The sequence below is a fragment of the Mastigoproctus giganteus genome, chromosome 4, assembly GCF_048544385.1.
Source record: "Mastigoproctus giganteus isolate SK-2022 chromosome 4, ASM4854438v1, whole genome shotgun sequence".
Lineage (NCBI taxonomy): Eukaryota > Metazoa > Arthropoda > Arachnida > Uropygi > Thelyphonidae > Mastigoproctus > Mastigoproctus giganteus.
The window spans coordinates 89,623,750-89,645,183 of NC_143578.1; the positions used below are offsets into that span (position 1 = coordinate 89,623,750).

General features: G+C 36.9%; 1 protein-coding gene across 4 annotated transcripts in view; it reads right to left on the reverse strand.

Moving 5' to 3' along the window:
- The window catches only part of LOC150086894 (sorting nexin-6-like), a 375,374-nt gene that overhangs the window by 318,063 nt on the left and 35,877 nt on the right, over window positions 1–21,434 (reverse strand). For all 4 annotated transcript variants that reach the window (XM_090371664.1, XM_090371665.1, XM_090371666.1 and 1 more), the window contains exon 3: window positions 14,481–14,582. In XM_090371664.1, coding sequence (XP_090227790.1) covers window positions 14,481–14,582 — 102 coding nt within the window. The remainder of the gene's footprint in view (window positions 1–14,480; window positions 14,583–21,434) is intronic.

Consider the following 21,434-nt stretch of genomic DNA (forward strand, 5'->3'; position numbering starts at 1 on the left):
GTCCTGGATATGGTAGATATGCCTTATACTTTTATTCTTATTTTAATTATTAAATTACATTCTCTGTCGGGTCAACGATGTTTAATATATGCTTACATTTATACCATCTTTCTTTTGATTCTAAAAAATTTTAACTACCTTTAATTGGTTTAGATTCAAATTACTTAATCTCTGAATTTTTATATATCTTAGCAGATATTGATCATTACAGAGAACTCCTTGTCGTTTTTTGCCTTCAGTCTGGGTGGTTGGCCCAAGTTGAAGTCATCTAGATTGTAGGTAGACAACAATAAGTTATGTATGTATATATATATATATATATATTTTTTTTTAATATTTATATCCCTTGCGTTTCTTACACACACACACACACACACACACACACACACACACACACACACACACACACACACACACACAGTAAACCCCCACCATTCACGGTATCTGTATTCGCAGTTTCGCGTATTTGCGGGTGCTGATTTAATATAAAATGAAACCTAAAAAAATGTGAATTTTAAAGCGCCGTGAACATTTTCCGCCATAAAAAAAACATGGGTGTGGCTAAAATTATCTTTCCCGGTCAAAACAGCGCTCGCTCAGTGGGTGGGGGGGGAGAGGAGTGATAAAATCGCGAGTATGGATGTTTCTCGCTAATCCTTGTTCAGTATGTGTTATGCACTTGTCATGGAAGGTTTCGTCGTTTTCTTTTAATTTATATGCTTATAAATTGAATTAATTTATCAATTTATAAATTGATATGCTTACAAAAGTGATAAATCTACCGTTTTGCAGTGTAAAACAGACTTTTTCGAGTGTGTTAACAGAAGAAAGTGACTTTATTGTGGACAAGTTCTTTCTAACCCGTACAAAAATATGGCTACGAATAAAAAAGGGAAATATGAAAAGATCAAAGAAGGTGATGACATTAGCGAATAAAATTGAGTTATTAGACAAAATTTCTAATGGTGAAAGTGTCTCCTCAGTGGCAAAACATTATAAAATCAATGAGTCAATGGTATGATCAATCAAGAAATCGGAAGAAAAAAATCTGCCGTAGTGTACGTGAAAACACGCTAATTGTTTCAAAAATTTGTTTTGTAACTCGTAATGTTAAATTAGAAAAAATGGAAAAGGCTTTAAATCTGTGGATAGAAGACTGAACTCAAAATAAAATTCTGTTAAGTTCACTCATCATTTGTGAAAAGGCAAAACTCCTTTATGAACACTTTAGCAAAACTGGTGATAACACTGGCGGGATAAGTTTTAGCTAGCAAAGGCGCTGGTTTGAAAGATTTGTTTGAAATTTCTAATAAATATTACATTTAATATTAAAAATTGTTTCTTATTTTCATTTCGATGCCATAATTTCACTATGTGCTGTCTATGTATACAGTAATATTATGAAGGTACATATAATACATACATAGACAAAATTTTAGACTAGTTTTTCTTATATATTTCATACTTTGAAACGGAACCCCTTTATTGCTATGGGAGCCATAACTCAGTATTCGTGTTTTCAGTATTCGCGGCATTTCTCAGGAACGTAAACCCCACGAATAGCAGGGGTTTACTGTATATATATACACACGCATACATTATGTTCAATAAGCCATCTTGAACTTTTCTTTCTATTTCCAAGAGAGATTTGGTGTTTTCATCTATTGCATCAAACATTGAGACCTTCCAGAATTTTACGAAATGCTTCTGCCATTTCCTTTTATTTTTGTACTTCGTGGGTTGCTCGGATTCGACTCTCCCTTGCTCCTCAACTCTTTGTACATTCAAATGGGTTAGGTCTTTTGTTGTTAAATCTTCACCTCGTTCATCTCAAGCTTGTCTACATCTTTGTCCTCTAGGACCAGCTGCCACTCCTGGGTTAGTTTACAATTTCTTTGGTAAAAGTAGACGTCAACTCATCTTTGTTGAAGCCTTCATTTTTAAGCTCGGAATGTTTTAGAAGTTTTTTCCAAACTCAGCTCATACAAGTTGTTTTCACATCATTCCAGTCCCTTGAAACTGTTGCATATTTCAACAAGGATATTAAATGTCTTCCAAAATTGCCGCAGATCCATTTTCTCTTGTTCTGTTGCATTTACAGCCTCAGAAAATGTTGTCTGTATGTAATAAGCTTTGAATTCCTGAATAACTCTCTGATCCATTGGTTGAATTAAAGCAGTTGTATTTGGAGGGAAGAATACCACCTTGACAATGTCATGCAGATCATCTAGATCAGTAGTTCTCAACCAGTGGTACGATGAAAAAGATTTGGTGGTATGTGAATAACGGACGGTTGAATTTTTTAAATATATGAAATTATGAAAAATAAAACATTAAAAATTTCCCCTCTAAAGGTAAATAATTACCTTTTACCCATCTTTTTTCAATTTAACAGGAATTCACAAATCATGTGTTGATTTTTCAAATACGGTATTTTGTTTGTTCAACCTCCGAGTGTATAGCTATATATTTCTCGCAAAGCTTAAAATCGTGACCGAGCCTTACTCGCAATGTTAATCAAGCATTTTATAGTTTTTGTTTAATATTTATTTAGTTTTTCAATTTTTGTATTAAAATGAAATAAATATAAGAATAATTTATAACATAGCCTTATTATATGAATATTCTTGACTTAATACAAATACATATTTTAATGAGTAGTACCGAAATTTTTCAGTTTTGATGGTACAGGAACTCCCCGACTTATGCAAATTCGACTTTATGTAAGTTTTTGCCAGCCAAGGCAAACTGAAAAAAAATAAGGAAACACATTTTGCACCTGTAGGGATAAATGGAGGGAAAAATATTATAATGTGAACCCAATAATACTGTGGTTTTTTTTTTTTTGTAATTCATTCCAAGTTCTTGGAAGTTGAAAATTTTCGCTATATTACTAAGCTGTCTCTCTCTAAAAGGTCATATTTATAATGGAAATTGCACTACTCTTATCATTATATGTTCTTGTTATAAAAATCAATGTTGAACACCTCTGCAATGTTTTTCTAAAGCACATTTTTGGAGGTCACAACCATAAAACAATAAAAACAATTTGCACTTTCCAGTTTATTGGGCTTTTCTGTTAATGCATCTAATTATAAATGGATAGTAAACTCGATCTTATTACATTGTGATAATACTGATAACTGCAATTGTGTGGGTTTTTACGTTATTATGGTGAAATGTGTTCCTCTTCACTGAAATCGTCAATCATATAAAAGTCAAATTTTCAGAAACTTCTCATTCCTATTTACGTATTTCAATGATGAAGGGAAAGCGACCAACAGAAAGTGCAAGTGGTGGTAGTGCCAGGAAACAAAACAAATTTGATTTAGAAATGATTAAGTACCAAACATGACAAAGTTTGTCATCTAATGCACGGAATTAGGTGTCGCTGCTTCAACAGTGAATACTATTTTAAGAGACAGTGTGCGTATAAAAGAACATGTTAAAGGATCAATGCATTTAAGATCAACAGTGATCACAAAACAGCATTCAGGTGCTATATCGAAGATGGAACAGCTATTAATACTATGGATGGAAAATCAGATTCAGAAGCGAGTGCTCCCGAGTCTAATGACCATTCAAGCAAAAGCAAGGAGTATTTATGAAGATATTAAGGATATGTACGGTGAACCCCAAGCCAAGTTCGTGGCAAGCAACAGGTGGTTTAATAGGTTCAAGCATCGCACTGGTTTCACGTTAAAGTATGCAGTGAAGTCAGAAGTGCTGATTCTGCAGCTGTAGAGAAATTTGATATGTTGGAAAAAATTACTGATGAAGGCAGCTATTCAACGCTGCAAACTTTCAACCTTGACGAGACTGCTCTGTAGGGGAAAAAAAATGCCAGATCGAACATACATTGCCAAAGATGAAAAGACAATGCCAGGTTTCAAGGCTTCAAAAGATAGGGCTATGCTCTTGCTTTTGGGCTAATAGAGCGGGAGATTACAGATTAAAACCACGGCTTGTGTACCATTCTGGAAATCCTCGTGCATTTAAAGGCATCAATGAAGCCATCCTACCTGTGCATTTTCGATTGAACCAGAGAGCATGGATAACAATATCTTTCTTTGAGGATTGGTTTAAATGCTGCTTCATTTCCAAGGTTGAAAAATATTGTAAACACAACAATGTTCCTTTAAAGATTTTGCTTCTATTAGATAATGCCCTTGGACATCCTATGCATCTAGATGATTTCTATTCGAACGCAAGAGTCATATTTCTACAACCAAACATGACTTCACTCATCCAACCTATGGATCAGGGTGTTATTTCGAATTTGAAAGAATACTATTTATGGCACAACATTTGCTCAGGCATTGTCTGCAGTAGATGGTGAGAAAAATGTTAAGAGCCTTTTGGAAATCTTACAATAATTACTACACCATCTTAAACATTAATAAGGCCTGAGTGGAAATTACTAAAAGCTGTTTAAATGGCACATGGAAGAAAATATGCCCACGGCATGTAGGCATATTTTTCTTCATATGATTTGTCTTTTTCAAATCCTTTGAAGCCCGAGGCTTCGAAAAAGACAAAAAAATCATATGAAGAAGAGGTTACAGATAAGACTGTAAAGGTTGCAGAGCTACTTCAGTTGGAGGTTGATGCCAAAACTTGGAGGAGTTAATAGAGGAAGAAGAGAAGGAATTATCTAACGAAGAACTTATTGACTCGTAGGCAGTGATAGTGAGAGAAGAAAATGTTGATGAAGCAAGATGAACCAAATGAGGAGCCGAGATGCTTCATCACCAGAGAGATGGCAATGGCATTTCGTGAAACTGCATCAGCAATGGCAAGGTTTTTGAAGATGGATCCTGACAGTGAACGATTCTTAAAAGTTAACAGAGGGGTGAATGATATGCTTGCTTGCTACAAAGAAATCTACGATGAAAAGAAAAAGCTGCCGTCCAGTCATCCATGAATAAGTTCTTTCATAAGGTTGAGTGGTCAATCCTAAATCTCCACAGACCTCAACCTCCACAGCGGCATACTTATCAGCTAAAGACAGAGATTCTGGCAACGATGCTCGAGAGGTAAAACTTACACCCATCTCTCTTTTTTTGTAATTTTATAATTTTGAAATTTTTTAAATTGCACGCTTTTGTAATTTTTCCTGCACCTGAGATAAAAAATTGAATAAATACAATAAATAATTCTATTTACATGTTCATCCAACATTTCTTTTTTGATTCAATCAATTCAGTGAGCACAATTGCGAGTGCTGCATAACCATGGGGGAAATTCCAACTTACGCAGAGTTCCGCTGAACGCAACTCTTATGTAAGTCGGGGAGTGGCTGTACAAGTATTAAAAAAGGTTGAGAACCATTGATCTAGATATTTAGGACAACCTGGAGCATTAATATCTTAAAAGGCACTGACATTTGTAAGCAATACAGGGTGATCAAAATTGTCAGGGTTTAGATGGCCTATTATTTTCAAACCGGAAACAACAAAATAAAACTGCTTATGGAATATGAAAGTGTAACTCAAAAAGTTTTATTACCTATAGAATCAATACTGCAGAATGCTAAACAACTTCAACGTGCGTGCCTTTCCTGGCACATAAGATGTCCAAGCAATATTCAGTTTCCCTCCAAGTTGCACCGCAAATGTTCTCTAGCATTTGCGGTGCAACTGTTTTGATCACCAGCAACAATTCTGAGCTTCAATTCATCGAGGTTAGATCATGGGGGTCTTGTACACAATGTCCTTCACATATTCCCACAGGAAGAAATCACGCGGCGTAAGATCGGGTGAATGCAGAGGCCACAGAATCTGTCTACCACGCCCAGGAAAATGCATGTCAGGAAATTCTCGGACAATAAGAGACCAATGTGGCGGTGCACCATCTTGCTGGAACCACATTTGGCTGATGATTTTCCAACTGGGGTAACAGATACAGCTGTAGCATGTCCTGATAGGTCACTGATTTTTCCACAAAGAGAAAGGGCCCCAAAACTTCCGAATATGACAAAGCACACCAGACATTGACCTTTAGACTATCTCTTTCGAATTCTCGAATGCCGTGAGGGTTTTCTGATCCCCATATTCTGCAGCATTGAGAAAAAGCTTCGTGGATTCGATCAACATCTTCCTGCGAAGTACTCAGCCTTCCCGCTCCTTTTCGGTGCAGAACACTGCCAGTCTCTTGAAACTGCTTGAACATCGGATAGCATTATCTGAAGGTGGATCTTTTCCATACTGAGTTATGTAATGATGTTGCGTTGTGATAACGGACTTTGTATCAAAAACCAAAGTAGGCACGTTGTCTTCCCTTGAACAGTCGCCATTTTTGAAGTAATGCCGTCAATATCTGCCAGACAACACGGCGAGTACAGCGTTGCCAAATAAAACTTTTTGAGTTACACTTTCATATTCTGTAAGCAGTTTTATTTTGTTGTTTCTGGTTTGAAAAATTATAGGCCAGTGAAACCCCGACCATAATTTAGAATCGCCCTGTATTTTTAAACTTCAGGGACAAACACGTTTAGAAACCATTCTTCGAACATGGTTATTGTCACCCACCACGCCACTAGTTATTTACCTAGATTCTAGTTAAGCTGCAGGTTGTTATCCAACATAGTTTGTATAGGAATAAAAATTAAAAAACTTATACTTATTGTTCCTTCATTCGACTTCACTCTTAAAAATTATACAGAAAGTATCTTTACAATTTTACCAAAAAAAGTTACATAAGTCCGAAACGTACGACTTACAGATTATTAGTACAGATTATTGTATAATATAACCACATATGAGGACCATAACCAAATATGTAGCAACACTACAGATTAGAAAAGAAAAGCAAAAGCTAAATATGAGAAATAACTCGTAAAAATATCTAAGAATGGGGATAAGGAGCTTTGTTCTTGAATATTAATGCAAAAAAGAAGACAGTGAACATCCAAAATCGTGGAATCATAGGCAACCAACCAGAACTGTAAGACGAGATGGATAGTATTTCCAAGCACAATTGAAAGCACATTTGAAAAGGAAGAAACAGAGAAAGAGAATCAGATTGCAGTAAGATTAGTAACATGACTAATCTTACTGAGAAGCATATATTAGGAAAACCGTTGAGACTGATGAAAAGTAATGCTCCTTGGAGTACAGGAGGTGCATCCAGTTATATAAAGGATGTAGCAAGGGAATGCATCATACCATTAAGATAACAAATGGTAAGTTCTGTTTGGACTCTGATATGATTTGTTTGAAATGGAGAAGCACAAAAGATCTCTCACATTAGTAGGCCAGTGTCAATTTGACTTTTGTAGTGGTAAGATAACAGAATCAGTGATTCGGGATGCAAAACAAAAACATCTTAATAAGAATGAATTCCTAAAGGGGTCAACAGCATAGCTTTGTCAAGGGAAAGACTCGCCGGATAAACCTAGTTAATAGAAGTGTTAAAAAAGGGTATGTTTCAAAGGGGCAAAAGTTGATGATGTTACACAGCAGACATCTTAAGGGCACTGAGGTGATATTATTGTACATTTTGGCACTAATGACATTAACAGTAAGAGATTTACAGAATTAACAAGTATAGGGCAATGTTGAAAAAAGTGCAAGTTAGGTTAAATTCAAAAATATCAGCAATTCTGCCTAGGCACAATAGGAGGGAGTATATGATGAGAGCCTTGTCAATCAATTTGGCCCTGGAGAGACTGTACAAAGCTCAAAGGACAGGATTTTTCTCAGTGTGGTATGTGCTTGTTAACAGGAGGGACTGCTTCTACAAGGATAGGATATGCTTATTTAGAAAGGTTGCAAGAATATTTGCTGATGCTATCGAGGCAGTATTAGGTGGATCCAAAAACTGTTAGCTAGGGGGATAACACAGACTAAGAGATTAACAATAGTCACAGGTGAGTGTGATTCTTGCACTGCTTCTATTGGAATGAGCAGCAGCCTTAAAAGATCTGGAGTTTTCAAGAACTGCTGGTCATCATCATGAAACAAGAAAATACATGGGCTGTGTTAGGGTAGCTAAGATTAAGAATAGGTGCATGTACACCAATGCTAGGAGTTTAGTAAATAAATTTGATGAATCTGAAGTGCTGATCAAGACATCAAAGGCGAATATTATTGGGATATAAGACATGTGGTATCACACAAACATAAGGAATGCAGAATTAGAAATTTAGAATTTAGTATTAGTAATGATCACATGGTGCAAGGAAGCCTATAGCTTATGCTGCACCAACCAAAAAAAATAATAAAATAAAAAATAAAATAATGATAATAAAATAAAATAAGAGAAAAGGAAACAGACAACCTATATGCTTCCCTCCTCCCATAGGTAATTATCCAGCTGACCTTTGAATTTCCCCAAACTGTCAGCCTTTACCATCCATGTAGGTAACTTATTCCAGTAATTTATAATTCGCTGGCTAAAATAAAACCTCCTGCAATCCAGTCTAAACATTTCCCTCTGTAACTTTAAATTATGGTCCCTTGTTCTAGAATCATTTATAACCATAAAAATTTCATCCTTATTCATTTTGGATATGCCTCTTAGAGCTTTAGACACCTCGATCAAGTCTCTTCGAAGGTGACTTGTTTCCAAGCTCTGCAACCCACATATTCAAAGTCTTTCCTCATATGGACGCCCTTTTCCTGATCTCACCAGGCAAGTTACTCATCTTTGAACCCTTTCAAGAAGCACAATGTCTTTCTTTCGGCACATCTCCATACTTGAATACAGTATTCCATTATGGTCTAACAATAGCCTTATAATAATGGAATTATGACGTCCTTATCTTTACTTGCAATTGTTCAATAAATTATCGATAGGACACCATGGGCCTTCTTTGCAACCAGTCTACAATGTTCGGAGAGCTTCATGTCTGACTGTATTGTAACACCCAAGTCCCTTTCCTCCACTACCGGCTTTAGTTCAACTCCGCCAAGTGTATAAGTTATTTTGGGGGTTGCTGTTCCCCAGGGGCTGGATCAAAGCATAGTTGCCATTTTTCTGACCATTCCTGAACCCTATTTAGGTCACTTTGAAGAAGCTCTGCTTGGCAGTGATCATTAACTACTCTACCAATCTTTACATCATCTGCAAATTTAGACATCACGCCTTCTATTCCTCCGTCGATGTCATTTATGAAAATCAAAAACAACAGTAGTCCTAATACTGATCCTTGGGGAACCCCACTTCTTACGTCAACCCAACCTGAGGAATAACCATTTATCACAACCCTCTGCCTCCTGCCCTGAAGCCATCCAGTTATCCATCTAAGGATTTTCCCTGTGATTCCAACCTGTTCCAGCTTACAAAATAACTGCTCGTGTGGGACTGAGTCAAACGTTTTGATGAAATCCAAATAAACAATATTGAAATTATTCTCTAAGTTGAGCTCTTGAGTGACCCTGTCAAAATAGTTAAACATGATTTTCCCTACTACTGAAGTTAGACTAATCAGCTTGAATTTCCCACTTCACTCTTATACCTGCCCTTATGTATTGGAGATACATTGGCACTTTTTTCCAATCCAAAGGAATCGCCCCCAAGTCCAGTAATGCTCTCATAATTAACCTCAATGATTCAATGCACTCACTTGCCACTTCCCTTAAGATTACTGGGTATATGCGATCAACCCCAGGAGCCTTACCAGCCTGTAGGGCCGAATGTTTTTTCATTAAATAAACATGTGAAATTTCAACATCATTAATTCCATTCTTTTCAACTTCACTCCCATAAGGAGATTAATATTGTATATATATCCAGTAATATATTTACTAACAAAATGTAGCTTTCGGGGTAAAATGAATCTTTAATCAGCAATACAGAGATTCTAACAGAATAATTTTACCATGAAAGCTACATTTTGTTATTAAATATATTACTGGATATATACAATATTAATCTCCTTCCAGTACAACAGGCCCATTTGTATTCACTCCCATAATTTCTTATTCACACAGTGTTTTTCTTCTGTAAATAATGATGCAACATAACTGTTGAGTTCATCTGCAACATCAGCTGGGGTATATAATACTATCCCACATCCATCACGTAAGGGTCTGATCTGGTTTGTCATTCTCTTCTTTGCATTTACATATGTGAAGAATTCCTTATCCCCTTTCTTTGCTCTCTTTTCCAGCGATTTCTTGTAATTTGCCTTTGCCAGCCTAACCTTTTCTGTGCCACTATTACAGATCAATTTGTAGCAATTATAGGCTTCAGTACTTTTTATTATTCTGTAAGTTTTCCATGCCATTTTTTTCTGCTCAAGTAATCTAGCAACTTCATTATTCATCCAACTTGGAATCCTCGTCATGGAGTATTTTTTTTTTAATGGTATATAAGCATTCAAGGCTTCTGTGATTAATGTTTTAAAGGTATAATTCAACTGTATTCGCTATCTTTGTGAGATATCTACCCAGTTAATAGAGGCCATGTAGCATCTTAAGCCATCGTAATTTCCTTTCCTGATATTATAACCCATTCCTTTGCCTTCTGCTACCTCTCTTCACTGTCCACCATAGAACTCCGTGATCACTTCGTGCTACTGGTTCCTGTACTGTCAGCCCTATTATGTCATCTGGTTCACGAGGTGTAGAGTATTCTTTTCCCTAGTACTTTCCCTGGCATGTTGATTCAAATAACAATCATCTAGTTTAAAAATTTTGTCCCCCATGTGGAGGTTTCCTTCCCATTTTCTCCAATCAATTAGAGGCAAATTAAAATCGCCAACAATAAGATATTCACACTTACTTGCCCATTCCACTTGCGCGTAGGGGCTCTCATCATAATCTTCACCAATCACCTGGCCTGTAGATTGCTCCCATTCTCGTTATACCTTTGCTTCTGAAACCAGAAAAGCTTTCGTCACACTCAGGCTGCTTTTGATAAGAAGCATAACCCCACCACCCCTTCTATCTTCCTTATCCTTCCTAAATACATTATACATACCATAATGAAACTCATCATCCCCTATCTCCAGGTAGCCATGTTTCTGAAGTCCTATTATGTCAGAGTTCCTTGTCCTAACCAGCAGTTCGAATTCACTCATTTTATTGAATACACTTCTGACATTACTATATAAACAATTGACTTAGTTTTCTTGTATAGTTAACTACCCTGAATTGGGGAATACAATATGTACAGAAAGGATAGACAGGATAGGAAGAGGGATTATGCTTTTAGTTGAGAAAAAATCTAAGGCAGTACATCCAGTTGACATGGATGGACAGTGCAAAGTTGAGTCAGTTTGGTGTTATATAAGCACTGGGAAAGCAAAATGAGAGTAGGAGTGTGTTATAGGCCTAATGACTCTGATGAGTACAATGAATGACTGTACAGAGAAACAGTGGATCAGTAAATCAGAATGTCTTATAATGGGGGATTTTAATTTCCCAGGTATTGATTGGAAGTTGTGAATTGGTCACTAACAGTAGCAAGACTTGTGGAATTTGCTATAACCAAGGGCAAAGAGGAGGAGAAACTGAAGTTAAACATAAGAAAGACACCTGGAGTGGATGAGATCTATCCAGTTATATTAAAGGAGACAGCGAAGGAAGTAAGCAAACCCTTACTTCCTTTTGAACAACAGTTTTAGAATAGACATACAGAAATTTGCCTTTAGTCAGTGGGTGGTTTGATTGCTGGATCAAGTTTCCATCTGTCATTGTGAAAGTTGACAGATCAAATAAATTCAAGGCAGAACTAGACAACCTTTTGGAGTGAATGGGTAGGTAAAATGGTAAGAGTTTTTTATTTTATTTTTTCTGGCTGATGCTGTTTAAGCTTGTTTTCTTGCATCATATGCCTCTATTAATGCTAATGTACTGATTTGGGATTTACTTTACAAAAGCAAAAAATGGTAACTACCATTTTTTGCTTTTGTAAGGGTGACAACACTGGTCTCAGACAGTATTTAAATGCCACACAGTGAAACCAATAGTTGATGTTACCATCAGCAAATTCTAAATGGGAAGCATTGAAGGAATTAATCATAGAAGCTACTTGGCTTTACATACAAGCTAAGAAATACTCAAGGTATAGGCCTAAAAGGATGTCAGATAAATTGATGAAAATCGTGGCAGAGAATAAAAGTGAATAGGCTTCTATGTTGCCCAATATAGAATTACTGAGCAACATAGAAGCCTATTGTAAATATATACAAGTCTGTAATCAAGTCACAAAGGAGGTCAGGCAAGCGATAGCAGATTATGAGAAATCTTTGGCAACGGGTGCAAAGAAAAACGGCAAAGACTTTTTTACTTATATAAACTCAAGGAGGAAGGGGACGAATCAGACTGGTCGACTTTATATCAATGATTCAACTGTTGATGATCCTGCTCAGATAGCTGACAAACTGAATGAGTATTTTGCATTTACATTCATACACAAGGAATTCTTTAGGGAAGGGGATGCCAGTAGTTTATCAAGCTCTAACAGGGAGCTAAATGATTTTGTAATAACTGAGTGGAAAGTAGAAGAGAAAATTTTGAAGTTAAACATATTTAAATATGTTTAACTTCATAGTTAAACATATTTAAATGCAAGAAAGGCACCTGGAGTGGATGGGATCTATCCAGTTATATTAAGGGAGGAAGAGAAGAAAGTAAACAAACCCTTAGCCATTATTATTAGAGCATGCTTGGATTCTGGGGGAGGTCCCCCCCCACAGACTGGAGGCATGTGAATGAATCCCAATTCATAAAGAGGGATCAAAAGGCGACATGAGTAATTATTATTATTTTATTATTTTTTAAATGAAACCCCCAAATACGAAAGGTATCAAAACCTATAGTACTTAGAACTGTGCACAGGTGGAAGGAGATGCAGGAAACTTAGCTCCCACGACTAAACATGGGTTTCACCATTTCAAGCCTCCAATAAGCAAAGCAGTGGTATTGAACAGCTCGATGAGTCATCTACCACCCAGTGTTAGTATTATATTATAGTATTGTATTATTAGTTCTATTTTATTTAGTATTAGTAGTGGTACTAGTTATTATTAGTACTAGCAGTACCATGCATGGATATGAGATGGGGAAGAGGCGGATGTTGGAAACTTTGCTATAGAGAATAAACATGGCTTTCTCCACTTCAACCCTCCAATAAGCAAAGTGGTGGTATTGCACTGGTTGATAAGAGTCATCTGCCACACAGTTTTAGTGTTAATACTAGTTAGTATTAGTATTATATTATAGCATTGTATTATTAGTGTTATTTTATATTAGTAACAATTACTGCATATATATAAAATTTTCTAAACATGTAGTTCTCGGATTTGGTAAAAAAGCATCAACAACTGTTCCTGCAGGAAAACCTGCAAAACTTACTGAAGTTTTCTCTTAGGATTATAAATATTTCATTATTATTTATACCTTTCACTGTTTAAGTTTTCAGGGTTTCACATACAGGAATGTTATCTTGCTAGGCTGTTCTGAAATGTAGTCAATAGCTTTCTTTAATAATAATACTTGAACATCATCCAACTGTGCAACCAGACTGCAAAGTTGGCTGGCAGTGACGGTATCATGGTTTGGGGGATGTTTTCATGGACATCACTGGTTTCTTTAACTCAAGATCCTACCTCAACATTGTTTCGGATCAAGTTTTGCCCTACGTGGTGACTGTGTATTGAGATGGCACTGGACGCTTTAAACAAGACAACTTATCACAAGACCCACATTGTGCAGGAATGGTTCTAGGATCATGTCCAAGCATTTTGTGTGCTCCCTTGGCTTCCAAATTACAGACTTGTTAGTTTAACTTCTGTTCCAGGAAAAATAATGGAGTGACTGATAAAAGAAGTAATGCAGGTTCATCTAGACAAGGTTACAATTATACCTCAAACATAGCATAGGTTTTAGTAAGAGGAAATCTTGTCTGACTAATCTGATTGGATACTATAATGTAGTCACAAGGAAACTAGATGCAAAAAATAATAATTTTGATATTACACAGTGTGCCAATTAAATAACGAGACTGATGCTACTACAAAAAAAAGAATAACACTAATGGCAAAGTAAGGTTATATATTTTCGAAATAATCACCTCCAAATGTGTACCCACTGTTTACATCTTTTATAGAAGTTTTAAAAACACTTCTGGAACTCCTCTTCTGGTACTGCTTTCAGCTGATTAGTCACTGCAGCCTGGATGTCCTCTGTTGTCCTGTATCACGTTCGTTCCATGGCTGTTTTGATTTTGGGGAATCTATCAGATATATATCACTCTGTCATATATGAGTAAAGTTTCCCAGTACTTGGATCAGAGACTCAAATTTAGTATACTAAAAAATCTTAAAAAATCTTGAAACCAACTGTCACACAGTGCCTAGTAGTACAGGTTTTTGCACCTGCAGGTAAAATTGTCTGAATGGAAGAGCAGCATTTCTTGTTTAGGTAACTGAATTTCATAGGATGGAATAAATTAAATTTGAAATACTGGAATTCTTTTGCAGGAACTTTGTGTAGTACTAAATAAATATATACAAAGAAGTAATAACTTACAATAATTCCATACATGGATCTAGAGGTAACAAGGCAGTGTTCAAGCCATTCAAAATCTTCATATTGTCGCTTAATGGTGTATTCCTTATTATCTCCACCTGTCTACAACATAGACCAAAGAGATTTAAAAAAAAATCATATTTCAATAATAATGTATTAAAAATTTAATTTTTACATTAATTTTATTATCCTTAATGCTAAAGGTATCTCCCAATCTATGAATGCCATGCATTTCTTAGAAGTGCTTCATAAATTGGCAGCTAATTTTCTTATACATAATGGAAGAATACATGTCAAATTTTTTTTTTTCATTTCATTTTTACAATATTACTGATGTACTGTATATTTAATGCCTCACATTGCAGGCAGTATATGTGGCACAGTAAAAACAAAGTGCAACAGACTATTGTATGGAATGGTAGATAAAGGCAAACATAACTGTTAATAAGCTTGCATTCCAAAATCCAGCAATGGTATAAATCCAAAGTGTTGCCAATTATGGAAGTTTGTATGATATTTGCTTATTTATTTTAAAAATTTTATTTTCTGAAATTCCCTGTATTTTCCAATAAATATCAGGATAAAAAATTACTTAGCTTAACAGGAAAAATACTATAGCAGCAGAACTATTTTACAGAAAATTTACTCTATTGTATTGTATGTACCACATTAAATACACCGATGAGCCAAAACATTATGACCAGCAAGTCACTATGCAAATCAAAGTAACTGCAGGTGAACTACAGTGCGTGCGTGCGTCAGGACACCGAATCCTGCTGAAAATGGGGATGCGTAGCCGCAGACTGCTCCGAGTGCCCATGCTAACCACAGCTCACCGGCGACAGCCCCTACAATGGGCATGCAAGCATCAAAACTGGACCTTCAGTGATTGGATGATCATCTGATCTGATGAATCACGTTTTCTGTTGCACCATGTGGATGGCCAGGTACATGTGCATTATTTACCTGGCGCCCGGATGCACCATGGGATGAAAACAAGCCAGTGGCAGCAGTGTCATGCTTTGGAAGATATTCTGCTGGGATACCCTGGGTCCAGTCATCCACGTGCTGGGCACCCTGATGTTTATCACCTACCTAAACTTCAATGCTGACCAGCTACACCCTTTCATGGCAACGGTCTTCCCCTCTGGTGGTGCCGTCTTTCAGCAGGATAATGCACTATGCCACACCACCCAGATTGTTCCAGACTGGTTCACGAAACATGAGAAAGACTTCCAGATATTGCCCTGGCCTCCAAATTCCCCAGACATCAATCCCATCGAGCATCTGTGGTTTTCATTGGAGCAGCAACTCAAATCTGCAGTGTCTCAACCACGGACCTTACAGGAGTTAAAGGATCTGCTGATTATGTGTTGGTACCAGATACCACAAGACACATTTAGAAATCTTGTAGCGTCCATGCCTTGCTGGATACGAGCTGTTTTGGCTGCACATGTAGGACCAACATCATATTAGGTAGGTGGTCATAATGTTTTGGCTCATTGGTGTAAATTAAATAAATGCTGAAAGTAATACAAATAACTGACAACTTTTAAGGTATGAATTTCTCTTATGAGTCTGTCGGACTCATAATTACTATGAAATCTTCTCATCCTAAATCACTTCACTCTCATTCTTTTACTTCTAAGCAATTGAATCTCATGCAGTTGAAATTCTACGAAAGGTTGTTAAGCTTGAGCTTTGAGCCTGTAAATTCAATCTGAATGATCAAATTCCTGTTTTCAAGGTAAAAGTTCAACTTTATAAATCAAAAGATTAGTGTATATCAATATCATAAGACTAATTACTGCATTAATCGTGTTTGTAATCAGTTGCAATTGATGATGGTTCAGTCAATGCACCAACCATACCTGCACTAATGTACTCTAATCAGCAGGCTTAGTTTATAATTAACAACAGACTTATCAACAGGACAAATACTGCTGTATTGGGCAGGCTCACAGACATGGACCTGTCAAGACAGACAAAAAAAAATAAACACTGAAAAACAAAATAAAACAGAAACAAAAAAAAAAAAAAGAAGCAAATCAGAAAAATATTAAAGGAGCAAGAAGATTCTGGGTACTGAAGCAAGGTTATGAGAGCAAGGAATACTAGAATATCAATGAAAGAATGTGATAAGATTAATACAGAAGATTGATCCAACAACAGGACCAACAGCCTGAATATTAAAAGTTGGAAGAGGGAAAGGAAGGTGAGTTTAACATGACACTGAGTAGAAGATTGCTATGAACATTAAATAATTGCCAACTGGGGCATATAAGCATTCATTTCAAATCGATGTTGCTAAAATATTAATTGCAAATATTCTAGTGTCGATATTACAGATAAAAACTGTTGAAGACTACTACACCACATATTCTAAGATTACACATGTTGGGTTGGGTTCGGTTTCTCAACCCTTCTGTACTGTACATCGTTTTATGCCTTTCTATTCTAGAATATAGGCACCTACAACTCCTCAACATAATAGCTGTGGATACCTGCAGATAAGTTTGTATACGGCCTCTGGGATTTCTGTTTTACTTATGCTGGAGTAAGTTCTTAATTGGGCAAAACTGTATAACATGAATGAATATTAAAACTTGGCTTATGCTTGGAAAAAAAAATAAGAAGAAAATAATATTAGTCTTGTTTATCTTCTTCTTGAAAGCTGCCACAATAAACATTACAGGTGATGGTAGACAGCCCTCTGTATTCTAACTATTCTGCTAGTGCTGGTGTTCCGAAAGGTTCAGTTATTTCTTCTACTCTTTCCTATTGTATATTTATGACTTTCTTACAATAACTGAAAATAATATACATAGTTTTGCTAATGATAGCACTACATTCCACCTTTCAGTTTGAGAAACCTTGCCTTACACAAATAGCTCCAACTTCTCCAATATCCACTACCCAGACCAAGTAGTAAGGAAAAATAATGCAAGAAAGCAAGCTTATATAGCATCAGCCAAAAAAAAAAAAAAAAGTAATAGTTTACTCATCCATACCCTCCAAGATTTGTCTATTTCTTCCTTGAATTTATTCAACCCGTCCGCTTCCACAACTCAGAAGCCTATGGTAGATATAAGCTAGTCTGTAATCAGGTCACAAAGGAGGTTAGGCAGGCGAAGGCAGATTACGAGAAATCCTTGGCAAAAGATGCTAAAAAACAGCAAGGATTTCTTTATTTATATAAACTCTAAAAGGAAGGGGATGAATCTGATTGGTCCACTTGACATCGATGGTTCGACTGTTGATGATCCTGCTCAGATAGCAAACAAACTGAATGAGTATTTTGCATCTACATTCACACGTGAGGAATTATTACAATTTGAAAATGGAAGAAGGTTATCAAATTGTAGCAGTGTGCTTAATGATTTTGTAATAACTGAGAGCAAAGTGGAGGAGAAATTGTTGAAGTTAAACATAAGAAAGGCACCTGGGGTGGATGGGATCTATCCAGTTATATTAAAGGAGGCGGCAAAGCAACTAAGCAAACCCTTAGCCATAATTATGAGAGCATCCTTGGACTCAGGGGAGGTTCCCACGGACTGGAGATGTGCAAATGTATCCCCAATTCACAAAGGGGGATATCGAAGGGTAACACGAGTAATTACAGACCAGTTAGTTTAACTTCTGTAATTGTGCAGTCAGATATGAAGTTTTCTGAGCAATGGAGACAGGCTGCCAGGGCAGGTCATGGGGTTTTGTCAATGATATATAGGAATTTTGCTAGCAGGGAGAAGGAGGTGATTGTCCCTCTGTATAAGGCAATGGTCAGGCCACGCCTTGAGTACTGCGTACAGGTCTGGAGGCCTCATTTTAGGATTACTTGAGCATGTACAGAGAAGGGCAACAAGATTGGTGAGGGGAATGAAGGGATCCTCTTACCAAGAGAGGCTTAAGTTCTGCAAATTGCAGTGGCTGGAGACTAGGCACCTGCGCGGTGATCTGATTAAGGTGTATAAGGCCTTGAATGTGTTGAGCATGCTGAATTCTGATGGGATACTTCCACTTGTTCAGATTACGAACCTAAGGGGACATAAATTCAAATTAAGAAAAGACAGATGTAGAATAGATGTGCGGAAATTTGTCTTTAGCCAGCGGGTGGTTAATTGCTGGAACAAACTTCCGTTTGTCATTGTGGAAGTTGATAGGTTGAATAAATTTAAGGAGGAACTGGACAGGCATTTGGAGGGAATGGTGTGATTTTTTTTTGGCTGATGCTGCATAAGCTCATACACTTGCTTTCTTGCATAACATGCCACTACTACTACTACAACAACAGATGGAAGCCTGTTCCAACAATCAACCACCTGCTGGCTAAAAGCAAACTTCCACACACCTATCCTGCAACCATCCTATTCCTCAACTTGAATTTATGCTTCCTCATATGTGGGATCAGCAAGTGGAAGAATGCCATTAACATTTAAGTTTAACATTCAGCTTACTCAATCCATTCAAGGCTTTAAATACCTCAATCAGATGTCCCCACAGGTGCCTGGACTCAAGATTTGCAGAACTGAAGCCTTTCTAGGTAAGGGCACCCTTTTGTTCCCTTTACCAGTCTGGTTGCTCTTCTCTGCACCCATTCCAGCAGATCTGCATCCTTCCTAAAGTGATCCCTCCATACCTGCACACAGTATTCAAGAAGCAACCTAACCATGACCTTATACAAAGGGATAATCACCTCCTTATCCCTGCTAGCAAAATTTTGTGTATATCACTCACAAAACCCTGTGAGCTGTACTGGCAGCATGTCTGAACTGCTTAGAGAATTTCATGTCTGACTGCACAATTACCTTCAGGTCGTCTTCATTCTCCACTACCCTGAGTACCACACAGTATTCTGGGGGTTACTGCTACCCATATGCAGTACCTTGCATTTGTCAATGTTAAACTTCAACTGCCGTTTCTCATCCCACTGACTCAATTTTCCTAGATCTTGTTGCAGTAGTTGCATTACTCTGATGTCATTAACCACCCTGCCAACATTTGTATCATCTGCAAACTTAGACATGAAGCCTAATATGCCTTCATTAATATATAATTAAAATAATAATTGGCCCAGCACTGAACCCGGACACTCCACTAATAACATTAGTCCACAAAGGGCAGCACCCATTGATAAGTACTCTGTCTTCTTCCACTTAACCATCCATTTATCCATTGCAGTAACTTTCCCTTAATGCCACATTGCTCCAGTTTGTACAGTAGTCTTCTATATGCAACAGTATCAAAAGCATTCCTGAAATCCAAGTATATGATGTCAAATTATTTGCATCCGGTTCCTTTGTGACCACATCATAGTAACCCAATCAAATTGGTCAAACAAGATTTTCCCTTAACAAACCCATGCTATGTTTGAAGTATAATTGCAGCCTTGTCTAGATGATCCTGCATTACTTCTTTTATCAAAGACTCCATTATTTTTCCTAGAACAGAAATTATACTAACAGGTCTGTAATTACTCATGTCGCCTTTTGATCTCCATTTATGAATTGGGGATAAAATCATGCATCTCCAGCACATAGGGACCCTCCTCTGAATCCAAGGAAGCACTCGAAAGGTTTCATTACCTCCTTTGCTACTTCCCTTAATATACTGTAATTGGATAGATTCCAGCCACCTGAGGTGTCTTTTTTTTTTTTTTTTTTTTTTAATGTCCATCTTCAACAATTTCTCCACCACTTTCCTTTCAGTTATCACAAAGTTATTTAGCTCCTCATTATAGTTTAATATACTTCTGAAATCCTCTTCCCTAAAGAATTCCTCATGTGTGAAGCTAGATGCAAAATACCTATTCATTTGTCCGCAACCTGAGCATGGTCATCAACAGTTAACAATAGCAATCAAGTGGCCCAATGTGATTCAACCCCTTCCTTCTACTGTTAATATAAGCATTGAAATCTGCATTCTTTGCCAGAGACTTCTCATAATCTGCCTTAGCTTGCCTAACCTCCTTTGCAACTTGATTACAGACTAATTTATATCAACCACAGGCTTCTGCATCGCCCAATAATTTATATGCATCACATGCACTTTTTCTTCTCTGCCATGTGTCTCAATAGTTCATCTGACATTAAAATGTCTGCATTTGATGATTTAATCAGTACTTCAAATTCATTAAATTTATTTGCAATGCCCCTAGCATAAGTGGGCTATCTAGTTGAATTCTTCATTGGGGCAAACAACAGATTCTGATATAACATTTATTTAATGTCTAAGCCTTTAACAGTATTTCTTCATTGGTATGAAATGCCTAGTAGCTTCTTTGATTACTTCCCTGAATACTTCCCATTTGGCGCCTCCGTAGCCAGATAGGCAGGAGCAGCACACGCTTCATGATTAGACTGGGATTCGAGCCCGTGACCACCAAATACGGAGGACGCAGAAAGGTCAGGGAATGACCACTGCATATCTCCGGAGCAATATGGCCTTAATTGCTAATGCTCCTAAAAAAAACCTTCCCATTTAGAATTTGCTGTTGGTAACATCATCAGTTGGTCCCACTGCACAAAATTTAAAAACTGACATAACTGACAAGTTATGTTTAAATGAGAATAAGGCCAACATTTCGGGTACTTAAAGTTCACATTGATTCTCTATCCTTCATTTCCTTAGTGCCAACTGAAGATGTTTTTAACAAAAGTCCATCGTTTATGACTATTTCATTGGCCTTATTCTCATTTAAACATAACTTTACAGTTTTACGTTTTAAAACTGACAACTAGAGGATGATGCGGTGCACCTCTTCCTCCTCTGAGCTTAATTTTAATTTTTAACTTATGATTTTAGTTTTTAATTTGAGGCCTTATCATACCCCTCCCCCCTTTTTTAATATATATATATATAATTCATGCAACTAAACAGATCATGAGGTGAGTGCCGGTTTTATTTAAGCTTCAACTAAAGTGCATATTTTGTCTTAACTTTTGGCATTTTAAGCTC